Below are 12,571 nucleotides of genomic sequence, written 5' to 3' on the forward strand. Positions count from 1 at the left end.
GGTGGGTGTCGGCGTCACCCCTTCCTGGGTGTATTTCCGGTGACGTCGGCATGCTTCCTGCGGAAGCTCCCACCCTTGGGCGCCATCTTCGGATTCTTTTTTCCGTGTTTCTTTCGTTTCCGAAGTGATATGGCAATGTTCTATGTAGGTGAAACTTCTTTTAACCGCTTTGTATAAAGTCATCCATTTTATCTATTTTTTTTTTTTTGACCACCTCTTCTCTCTCCAGCCTCATCTTTCTGGCGGAGGTGGGTGGGTTCGCTAGTGAATCCAGAAAGATCATCAAGCTGCAAAACTACACCGACAGGTAAGAAACTATTCGTTTTGCAGCGTGAATCTTCCTGGATTCACTATGCTGTGCATAGATTTTGTAGCGGTTTCTCATTTCTGTGGCGCTGGGTAGAAGATGAGCTTTGGTTCTTGAATATGCGCTGGAGCACCTTTTGTCCAACTTGTGCTTCTTTGTTCATTTGAACATCAACGCAGTAGTGCTTCGTGAATGTGTGCACTGAAGCCCATGTTGCCGCCAGGCATATGTCTTGTATGGGTGTATTAGCCAGGAAGGCCTTTTTCCTAGTGGAGTGGGCACGTGGTCCCTCTGCTAGTTCTTGTCCTGCCCGCTTATGGCAGAGTCGGATTGTTTGCGCGATCCATCGTGCAATAGTGTTCTTTGTTACAGCCTTACCCAAGAAACTGTTGATGAATGACACAAAGAACTGCTTTGTCTTCCTGTGTCCTTTTGTCCTCTCGATATAGTGCATGACCGCCCTTCTGGCGTCTAGGGTGTGAAGGGCTCGCTCTGCACTATTTGTTGGTTTTTGGAAAAAACTCGGAATCTGTATAGACTGGTTCATATGGAATCTGGACACCACCTTTGGCAAGAAGTGTGGGTCAGTCCTCATCACAACCCTGTCATTGTGTATTTGTATGTATGGTTCCTGCAGAGTTAGCGCCTGAAGCTTGCTCCCTCGTCGTAGGGACGTTATTGCAACCAAGAAAGCTGTCTTCATGGTCAGCATCTCTAGTGAGGCCTTGTGGAGCGGTTCAAAGGGCTCCTTCATGAGTTCCGTCAGGACTATGTTCAAGTTCCATGCCGGTGGTGGCAACTGCTTGGGTGGTGCGATCCTCTTCGCTCCTTCCAGGAATCTCTTCACAACCTGAGGTGAAGAAGCTCCTGCCCATCTCACCCCTTGATTAGGCGACTATCACTGCCAAGTGGACTCTTAGGCAGCGATAGTCGCCTAAGACTCCTAGGATCTGGAACTCTCTCCCGCCCGAAACCAGACTTATCTCTTCCACCACACTCTTTAAAAATGAAGTAAAAGCTATCCTCATGGCTAAATACACCTGAACTACTATCTTGATCACTGTTAATACTCTGCACCGATCTATACTACATGTTTGACCCTTTTGATTATTTGTATTAACTGTTCTATTACTCACATGTTTTGGCTTTGTAGCCACCTATTTGTACTACTTAGTACTCATGTTGGGCTTAGTTGCCACATACTTGTACTAATTGACCTATTGATTTATCTGTTTAACCATGCCCATGTACTTCTCTTTGTAAAGCGCTCTGATATCTGCAAGGATCTTGTCTGCGCTATATAAAACTTTCAAAATAAATAAATAAAATAAATAAGGAGGACGAGCTGAGTTTTTTCTCCAGTAAGTGCGTGAGGTATTTTAGCACTGTGGAGTCCTTCATTTTATTGTGACGTCTTTCCTTCCTGCACCATATTGTGAATCTCTTCCACTTTGCCCCGTAGCACTTCCGTGTGCTGGGCCTTCGTGCCTCCCGAAGGACCCTGAGGGTGCTCTCAGGCAGTCTCAAGTGTGCGAATTCTATGTCCTCAGGAGCCACGCCACCAGGCTCAGGCTCTCTGGCTCTGGGTGCAGTACCTCTCCGTTGTGCATCGAGAGCAGGTCTTTTCTTCTGCCGAATCTGTGGGGTGGACTCTGTGCCATCTCCATGATCTGCGAGTACCATGTCTGTCTGGCCCACTGTGGTGCGACCAGTATCAGGGTCATGTTGCTCGCTCTGCACTTGCTCAGTACTCTGTGTATCAGTGGTATCGGGGGAAAAGCGTAAGCAAATGTCCCGGACCAATCTATTCATAGGGCATTCCCAAGGGACCCTTCTTCGGGTTGTCTGGATGCGAAGCTTCGGCATTTGGCATTCTGGCGTGTTGCAAACAGGTCCACTGATGGCGTTCCCCACTTGTTGAACAAACACTTCGTCTCCTGGGCATTGAGCTCCCACTCGTGGGATGTCGATGTCTGTCTGCTCAGCCAGCCTGCCTGAATGTTCTCCTTCACTGGTAGGTGTATGGCCAGTAGGTCTATCCTGAGGGGGATGGCCCATCTCCATATCTCCTGCGCCAGTGTCGAAAGCGTGGTTGACTGTGTTCCACCCTGCTTGTTGATGTATGTAGGAAGGTAGATACCTGACTATGGTTGCCCCCAACTTTTTGACTGGTGTTTTGCTGGTTTTCCGACTTAGTTGGCCTGGGACCCTGCCAATCAGGACCCCAGGCCTACAGCTCTCTCTCTAAAATGGATTCCATGTACCTTAGGTACATTTCCAATTGGTACTGGGCCACCTTATCAGACCCTGTAACTCAGGGCATAGGTGTACCCAGGGCCTACCAGGGGCTGAAGCATGTATTGTGCCACCCCTGGCTGGCCATCGAAATCTGACACAACTGGCTGCACGACAGCTGGGGCAAGGTGGTGTAAACACCCTTTGCTTTAGATATAGTATACCTATATCTAACCCTAAAATGGACACACAGATTCCTATCAGTCACTCCTATGGCAGGCCTTGACAATCCTGAAGGCAGAGTGCTTGGAATCGTGTGAGATGGTGCTCTGGCATGAGCTGAGCCCGTTTGCAGCTTGCGGAACCAAGTCCTAATAGCTGTTCCATGATAACGCATACCATATACTCTTAAATGCATTATAATCCTCGCGGTTAAATGCTATCTTTGGTATCGCTTCATCAAAGCATGTCGAGTAAGGGGTCATACGAATTGGAATACTAACCCCTCGCCAATTCTGGCGACGGGGTTAGCATTCTACCCTTCTAGAGGGACACCACATGTATGCAACTGTGAACCCCGATTAAAGTTAACTCGAGCCTCAGCATCACAAAATGGATGCTGCCACCACAGACACGAGTCTGACCCCCTGCAGCTGGGAGTCCTTCCAGCGAGGGGAGCTTGGACAAAGGGTTTCCTGTCAGGGGAGGTGCTAGCACCATCCCAGACAGGGTTTTGTGTATCCTGGGTAGGCAGGGCTTTACAGGAAGGTGACTGCAAGTGGCACCCCGGTGCTCACTACGCATCTGCCGGCTAGAACCAGTTCCAGGGGCACACCAGCCCCTGGCCTGGGGAAAGTCCGGCATGGGAGAGGGGTGTAACCACCCCCCTTCCTGGTCCCACCCCTAGGGCAGGACTTAGTCGCGTACCCACCCCTTTCTTTAGGATAAAGGCAGGAGCGGGGACCCTTCCAAATTAGATCATCTTTGAATCAAGAAACTACTTTCTACGAAAGGAACTCTCGACTTCTTCTCAAGATTTCTCCCTTGTGGCTAAGGAGTAGTCACCCTGCATCCGCAGGCTAAGAACTCTGCGGTTTGCTGCACGTCCTTCCTCCGGAATCTGACTGACCAGCTCGACGAGACCCGGCTTCCCTGGCACCTCTGACCTCTACCTACCGCTACAGCTAAGCTGAGAACCGTAGGTGCGACGAGACCGAGGGACCGGCCATCATCAGAACTGCACGACTTCTGTCCAACACGACCGCCGAGGGATCCTCTGGTGAGTGCTTTGGGGTCCGAGAAGCCCCGACCCTGAGCAGCTCCAGCACCGAAGTCCAGCCCCCCAGCATCCACGAGATCTGCGTGGAGCCCTTCTGCTTTTTGGCTGCTCACCGCGTTGTCTGGCAACTAGCCCGCTGGCTTGTGGCCTTCCCGACGACGACCGACGACATCAACACTGCTGGTCTGGTTGCTCCAGACTGGCCCTTGCTCCCTTCCAAAAGAGGAGCACCCCGGACCCTCCTGGTCCACTCCAGACGCCAGTTTAGGTCCACCGCGTGGGCTTGAATTTGTCAAGACTTGTTGCCCCAATCCTGGGTCCAGCGACGTCGACAGCATCAACCATCGTGGGACAGCTCGCACCTCCATCCTGGTCACCGACAACGCCTCCTGGTCCGTGAGACTGCAGAGCCCAGCGTCGCCCACTCACCTGGTGGAGGCGACTACCATCCGGTGCCATCCTGGTGCCCACACAATCACTGGCTAGTGATTAAGAACTTGGTCCCCTCTGCTTTCAGGTGTCATCCATCTTCGATCCAGGCTTGGATCACTTCGAACAATCACTGGTCGCCTGCCAGCAACTCTTTCTTCAGGCTCCTGGTTAGTCAACGCGGATTCCCGACGTCTTTACAGACCTATGCAGCTGCAGCCCCTGGGCTAGGTAACTTCGGCATTTCGGTGCCCCAGCAGAGCCTCACTATCCAAGGGTCCAGATCCACTGTCGTTTTCAACCTACCTTATCGGGTTCACCCGAGAACACTAACTTTGCTTTTACTAGCCTCCATAGACTTTGTCCCGCGTGAGAGTGCACACTCTGCACCAGAGTCCCCTAGGCCTCCTACTAGTAATCTGAAGGTTCAGTAACGTAGACCTAGCGATTCCAAAGCCTATTAGTCAAGTACTTACCTGCTAGTAATTTCGCATTCCACTTTTAGAGTATATGGTTTTCCGTGCCCCTCGGGCATTTGTGTAAATTGTGCAACTTAAAGTATTTTCGTAAGAGTTTTGTTTTGTGCTTAGTACCCTGTCCTCATAAAGAGTACAGGGCTGTTGTGATCTAAATAAATACACTGTTTATTTTCATAACACTTGTGTGGTGTCCTTTCAATTGGTGTTCAAGGGGTATATGTGATGGTATAACAGCTGGCTTAACACGCCCTCTAGAGTTTAGCCCGAAGACTGCTCGTATCCACGCTACTAGGATAGCTGGTATATAAGGTTGACTTACAACCAATCATCAATAAGGGTTGTTTGGACTGATACATAGTGATCACTAGAATAGTGAGCACTACATATCAGGCCAACTTCTCACAATGTAGAACATCGCTGTGGTGTTGTCTGTCTGCAGCAACACCCTCTGCTTGTACAGTCTTGTTTGGAAGGCTTTCAATGCAAGGAAGATTGTTTTCAATTCCAGATAATTGATGTGCTTTGACGCATCTGCTGGTGTCCACAGACCCCTGACTTTGAGCTCTTCCATGTGAGCGCCCCATCCCATCAGGGATGCGTCTGTGGTGATGGTCACTGTTGGTGTTGGGGGTGTAAGAGGCTTTCCCTTTGCTATGTTCTCCATGGTCCACCATGTCATTTCCTTCTGCACTGCGTGCGTCACAACCACTAGATCCTCCCAACTCCCTGAAGCTTGTGACCATTGTTCCTGGAGCCATTCTTGGATGGGTCTCATGTGCAGTCGTACGTTTGGTACCAGGTGGATGCATGATGCCATCATCCCCAAGATCTTGCTCGCAGTCCTCACTGTCAGAGCTTGTCCCTTCCGGTAGAGGCGAGCTTCCCTCACCAGGGCCCCTGCTCTCTTGTTGCTGGGGAACACACTGCCCTGCAAGGTGTTGATCTGTGCCCCCAAGAAGATCTTCACTTGTTCCGGCTCCATTGATGATTTTTTCCAATGGACGGAAAACCCCAGGTTTATGAGCGTTCTCGTCACTGTATGTGCGTCCTTCTTGCATTTCTGGTACGAGTCTGCTTTCACTAGCCAGTCGTCCAGGTAAGGATATACGTGTATCCCCCTCCTTCGTAGGTGCGCTGCGACTGCCGCGAGGCACTTCGTGAAGACCCTCGGTGCTGATTTTAGACCGAAGGCTAGTGTTGTGAATTGGTAGTGGCTGTCTCCGACCGTGAACCTGAGCATATGTTTGTGCGTTACGTTCATTGGTATGTGCAGGTAGGCGTCCTTGAGGTCTATTGTGACCATGAAGTCCCCAATCTGCAATTACGGTAGCACCTCCTGCAGGGAGGTCATTTTGAATTTTTGTGTTCTTATGAATGTGTTCAGGAACCTGAGGTCCAGAATGGGTCTCATTGTCTCGTCGACCTTTGGCACGAGGAAATACGTTGAGTATATTCCCTTGTTTCTTTCTTTGAAGGGAACCCGTTCTATGGCCTCCTTTTGAAGGAGCTCTCTCGCTTCTTCCTGAAGCCGCTGTAGCTGTTCGTTTGTTAGTGGCTTTCGCTTTGGTCTCCTGCTTGTTGGTCTTCTTTCCAATTCTAAGCAGTACCTGTATTGGATGATGTTTAGAATCCATTTGTCTGATGTGATCTCTCTCCATTCCTGGAGATAGAGTCTTAATCTTCCACCCACTGGTGTTACGTGGTGGTAGTTGTCCATTGTGTCCTGACCCCTTTGTACGTGCTGCCCCCCGGGGGCCTTGCTGTGGGCAGGCACACGGGTGTTTCTGAAGTCATTTAGAGGCGGGCTGCTGGCCCCCTCTTTTATGCTGTCCATGTCCAATTCCTCTCCCTCGAAAGGACTGGCCCCTTGACTGGTACTGCCAGGACTGCTTCTGTTGACTGTTGCGCCTGTGAGTCAGCCTGGTGCGACTGTTGGAAAGCCTGGTGTGAAGTACCTGGCTGGTTTCCACCTCTTCCGCCGGGCCTCCGTGACTGGGTGCCCCTTTTGTTGCCTCGTAACTGCAAAGCTCCCATGGATCGTGCAGTTTTTGTCTTTCTTTAGTTGACTGAGTTTGTCATCAACTGTTGTCCCGAACAGCGTCTCGCCGTTGAAAGGAGTGTTCAAGATGTTGTGCTGCACTTCAGGCTTAAAGCCAGAGATTGAGCCATGCGTGTCTTCTTTCCGTGACACCCATCATCATGAGCCTGCTGGAGGTGTCTGCACCATCCAGGGCCGTCTTGAGGCAACAATTTGCCGCATTCTTCCCTTCTTCCACCAGTTTCTCTGCATTCTGCCTGGCCTCCTGGGGTAGGTCTTTCACCAGTTTTCCTAGCTCCTCCATGATCTGGTACATGTGCCTGTTTATGAGGGCATTGGAATTAGCCATGCGCCATTGGGTCGCGGCATTCCGTTCGATCCTTCTGCCCACTAAATCCATCCTCTTGCTCTCCTTATCAGGAGGAGGTCCAGAAGTGGTGGCCACTTTAGCCCTCTTTCTTGCTGTGGCTGTGATGATCGAGTCAGCTGAGCCCACGCCTCAAATGTAGGCTGGGTCCTTCGATGAATGTTTGTACTTTTTTTCGGTTCTGGGAGTGACTGCCTTGCATGTGCGGGCTCCCTGAATGCTTCCATCCCCTGCGCCAAGACGCTGTCTAGCATAGGTAGATACTGGCTCCTTGTTTGCGTGGGGAGTAATGTCTCGAGGAGAAAGTCCGCTTTCTGCTTCTCCTCGTCGAGCTTGAGCTTGAAAGCTGTTGCCGCCGACCTTATCACCGAGTTGTAAGCCCCGATGTCGTCTGGCGGCGATGGCCTCGAGGGGTATGTGTCGACGCCTCTTCTGGGCTTTCGGTGTCGACATCCAGGTAATCCTCCTCCTGCGGGTCAGAAGTGGCTGACTCTGCGTCCAACCTGCTGTCCTCTTCCTCCTCATAGCTGTAAGCCTCGTAGGGATTCTCGTCCTCATCCTGGTCGTCGACCACTTTGGCGCCAGGCTCATGTTCCTCGACCTGTTCCTCTTCCTCCTCGACCACTTCCCGCATGGGTGGCTTGGTCTTGTGGGGAATCGTGAAGGCTCTCATCTGGGCGTCGAAATCCTTTTTCCGCTGCAAGATGTTTTCCATTTCGGCTTCTAGTCGCCGTTTTTTCTTTTCCATCTCGGCCGCGTTGTCCGCGCCGGATTGTTCGGCCACTCTCTTCGGCGCCTGGCTCGGCTGCGAGAGCTTCGGCGTCGAGGCCTTGGACGTCGAACTGGGTTTCGGGTCCCTGTACAGCGTCGAAGCTTTAGGGTCTTTCTCCCTTGACGTCGATCGGTCCTTTTCGGGGACGATGTTCGGCGACTTCTGCTGCTCAGCAGCTCTCGGCGCCAGGGACTCCTTCTCAGAGGTTCCGCTGGGCCTGTGGGTAGCCGCGGACGTGAGGTGTCTCTGCGTCGGCGCTTTCGGGGCCTTGCCCTCGTTTGAGACTGAGTCTCTCGTGCTCTTGGGGAACGACGAGTCCCCTACCTTATTAGATGTCTTCGTGTAATCGGTCTCTACGACCGTGTAGCTGTCTTCTTCGGCGGCAGCGTTGTCCTCTTCCTCCGAGGACATCCCCAGCTCGTACAGCGATGGCGTCTGGCCTTTTCCTTTGAGGGTGGCATGCGCTACCCTCTGGCTCTTCCTTACACGAAGGGTCTTCGGGGCGAAGACGGAGCAGGCGTTGCAGTCTTCGCTTCTGTGTTCTACCGGTAGGCAAAGGTTGCAAACCGGGTGCTGGTCTTTCTGCGCGAACTTGTGGTGGCAGTTAGGGCAGAACTTGAACGGCGTGTTGTTCATCATCGAGTGTTTAGGCATCCCTGGCCGCGCGAACGTCGACCATCGTCGAAGTCCTCGATGAATTCTCCTTCCTTTCGCCGGGCAGTGTTCGGCGAAGTCCTTCGTAGTCTTCTTCCTTCGATATCTTCAATTTCGATCTTTTTCTAGTACTTTCTCCAAAAATGTCTGGAGCCCAACGGGAACGATCCAGACCCGACCGCGGAAAAAAGAATCTGAAGATGGCGCCCAAGGGTGGGAGCTTCCGCAGGAAGCATGCCGACGTCACCGGAAAAACACCCAGGAAGGGGTGACGCCGACGCCCACCTGGGCGACGAAAAAAAAAAAAAAAAACAAAGAAAAGACTACGAATCCCGACCCAACCACAAGACGGCGGGATATGCACAGCATAGTGAATCCAGAAAGATTCACGCTGCAAAATTTTATTTATATATGCATATATTACTGCTATTTTATCTACCGTGGGACTCCCACTTAGACGACGGGGAATATTCAAGCATGTGAATCTATGAAAGACACCCCAGGTGCAAAAATTACCCTAAATTTATAACCAAAGTACAGTATACTTACTCAAGCGTGCAAGCAAATAAACGTTGGTGGCTACGGTAGGAGAGCATCTTCTGCTTTGTCTTTAGAACTTCACAAACAACCAGAACAAGGTGCAAAGGAAAACACATTGAGACTAGAGAGGAATGACGTCAGACAGCCAGGAAGAAGGCCACTACTAGTAGACAGCCAACATGGGAATAAGGATAAGTCTACAATGTGGCATGGTGGGCGGGGGAAAAGAGTTTGGGACATCCCCTTAATATCAATCCTTTTGGTGAGCTGGCTGCCATGTGGGAGGGAATAGAAGCATTTCTCCATCCAATCAGTCCTTAACAGGAATGCAATGCCACACCTGCTTCACGCAGCATGCAGGAGAACCAACATATTAAGAATCTATGCACACTGTGTTAGAAGTGGACACCACCATCCCACTTAACTCGTGAAACAGACATGCAAGGGCCACACATACAAATGAAATTAGACAAGGGACCCCCAGCTAAAGCGGAATGGAAGACCCTAACAGGGGACAATGGTCTCCTCTGGGGTGCAGGTGTATGCCGCTCCTAGAACCACTTAGCCACTAAATCCAGTTTCTATAAAACCTGTAATTAGATGGCAGCAACCACATAACCCCACCCCCCAACCACTCCCACCATCCATATACAGGATTGGAGTACACTTGTGGTGGTCTCTTATTAGAAGAACATGGCTGAGTTGATTACTTGTCCTAGAAAATAGTAAAACAGTGACCGTCCTGTGTAGTCACAGAATGTCAGGTACACAGAAGGAAAACAAGAGCAAGTGATAGTGTAGATTGACCCTGCACCATGTAGAGGAACTTAGTTCCAATACCAACCACGCAAAACGCAGTTATTGTTCAATCACAATAGCCTACAGCCACAGACGCCTGAAAAATTGGTCACCAAAGGAATGACAACACCATGAGAAGAAATTCAGATATTACCTCGCCCTCTTCCACGTCCTCTTCTCCCTCTCTCCGTGCCTCGCCCAGAAAGACCACCGCTCTTCCCATAATCTAGGCCGTTTTCTTGCCCCCGAACTGAAAGATGAAGTGCCAGAATATAACAAGTCAGATCTAAATACATAATACCACTTCAGGCAAGAATAAGGGAGCTCACAAGAAAAGGTCGCACCATCTTCCAAAAACTTGGATCATCTTGAGTGCCTAACAGAACAGCAGTCACACCGGCACATCTTGCTACTCAAACACACAAATATATTGCACTGGTATCAGCTTGTAACATCCATTTAAATAGACCACACAGTACTTAACCAGGCTTCCAGTCAGTTCCAATTAGGTCAGGTATGGCACCTCTGACACTGGGAGACTAGAGCCCTTCTCCACCATCACATATGCTGAAGTACGAAAGTTCTACATGCAAATTAAGTGTCACAAGAAATTGTGTACCAGTGCGATGGTTCATAAGATTATAAAACAGTACAGTTGTGTCAACTAAGAGGAGGGACAAGATAAGGGCTTTAAAGGTCCATCATACAGGCCCTGGTACAAATGACAGAAGTCCAAAAGGGATCAGGCAGCAATTCTTCAGGACCTAAACTAAGTTTGAATCTACACTTAATTTAATGGTAATGGGATGTAGTAACCTATTTTTTACCAGTGTAGTTGCACCCATTGCGTGTGGTGTCCGTATGTGCAGTACCAATCTAAAATCTAGTAAAGACTGGCCCCATCAGATAGCGGCATGGAGTGGACACGTTAAGTTGGACTATTAGGGCAAAAAAAAAATGTTGATCGAATAATTTCTAGTGCAACCGCCCATAACATTTCTATAGCCAGTCACATCACGTATTTTAATCAGGGTGGGAGACAGGATTATTAAAATGAGTTTCCCTGTTTTAATACGCATGGTCTTTTAGAATCCACATCACTGCACTTCTACACTCTAGGGCCCCTTACACACCCCACGGCAAGGAATTAAAGATCTCCGCCAAAGAGCCCCCACTGAGGGTGCCTGTCGTGTATTGCAGCGCTGACCAGACAAGGAGCATGTCCGATGATGAAGCATGACAGCCAGCAGGCTGGGTGTGTGAGGGCCCTAATTCCAAAAGGAAGGATTCCCCATCCTCCCTCTTGGTAGCCACCTGTTGGATCTCGCCCATGCGCCTTGGTCAGCCCACCCTTAGGAACTGCATACTCCTTTGTCATTTAAAACAGTACAGTTGCCAGCCATAGGCAAGTACTTGGTGTATGGCTGGGAAAGGTTACATGTCAGCCAGGCACAAGGTTTCTTAATTTAGCACAATCATAATGGACTATGCTCTCGGATAAAAATATTATATTAAGTTCTCCTCAACACTGCAAGAATTTAAAGCTGAAGTGCCGGACCAGCAGCATCTGCAAGTGTGAGAGCAGAGCGCACACTCTAGCAGGGTCAGGAGCCTAGTGTGGCAGGGTGAAAGAAGCCCCCACCAACTTCCCCCTCTACCGCCACCCCCAGCCATTTAATGAGAGAGCAACTGTGAAGAGAGGGGAGAGTGCAACAAATATGCAGTATGGACTGCAAAAGAAAGAATGCCCTCTGCCATCCAGAAACAAATGAGGAGGAATATAGTTCCACAGTAGCTAACAGTTCTCCTGTATATTTAGCCTGATATGTCAGACACGAGACCACATCAGTGCCATGGGTCGGCTTTAACATGCCAAAGCCCTTCAGCAAACGCAAATGAAGCAATAAACTGAATGTTGATTTGTCCTCTTTGGGAAGCTAGGGTCCACGAGTGCACAAGTCCTAGCCACCACTCAACTCTCTAAACAAACCCTTAAACTCAAGAAAAGCCACCTTATTGCTGAAGGTGAATCTCCTACAAACAGGCCTTCGTAATGTCTGAAAGTGCTCCCTACTATTGGAAAAGGTGCAGACACTCACCATGGAGGTTAACTCTTTCACTTCCTTCATGACTATGCTAACAGAGCAATTCAATTTGATGATCAGTTGGAAGAAGCAAAAGGCAGGACCAGGAGGTGTATTCTACATTTTATGAGGTTCCCAGAACGATGTTAATGTTAAGGGGGTGCTTCTATAGCGCACGGCTACTCCGAGGAGTGTCCCGGCGCTGTAAGAGCCTCAGCAAGGTCAGAGAATAATAAAAACGGAAGGGTGACAGAAAACATAGAAGCGCAGGCGGAGTTTATTACAGGAAGAGGAATGTCTTCAGCTCTTTTCTGAAGGCGAGAAGATTGGAGCTGGATCTCAAGGAGAGAGGGAGATCGTTCCATAACTGCGGGGCAAGGAGTTTGAAAGAGCGCCCACCACAGCGGGCACGCCGGATCCTGGGAATCGCTGCCTTGGCTTGTGAGGAAGAGCGCAGGGATCTGGCTGGAGAATAGAAACAGACCCATTTCTGAAGATAGCGGGCACCTAAACCATGCAAGGCTTTAAATGCAATGGTCAAGGTCTTAAAGATGATACGCTTCATGGGGAGCCAGTGGAGAGTCTTCAG

At 50.0% G+C, this 12,571-nt stretch overlaps 1 protein-coding gene across 23 annotated transcripts in view; it reads right to left on the bottom strand.

The window, feature by feature from the left end:
• Positions 1-12,571, bottom strand: part of UBAP2L (ubiquitin associated protein 2 like) — an 889,182-nt gene that overhangs the window by 776,678 nt on the left and 99,933 nt on the right. For all 23 annotated transcript variants that reach the window (XR_015302630.1, XR_015302632.1, XR_015302629.1 and 20 more), the window contains exon 6: positions 10,053-10,148. Coding sequence is in view for 18 of the 23 variants with exons in the window: in XM_086947511.1 (XP_086803637.1) it covers positions 10,053-10,148 (96 nt within the window). In the remaining 5 variants the exon portion in view is untranslated. The remainder of the gene's footprint in view (positions 1-10,052; positions 10,149-12,571) is intronic.

The sequence above is a fragment of the Lissotriton vulgaris genome, chromosome 12, assembly GCF_964263255.1.
Source record: "Lissotriton vulgaris chromosome 12, aLisVul1.2, whole genome shotgun sequence".
Lineage (NCBI taxonomy): Eukaryota > Metazoa > Chordata > Amphibia > Caudata > Salamandridae > Lissotriton > Lissotriton vulgaris.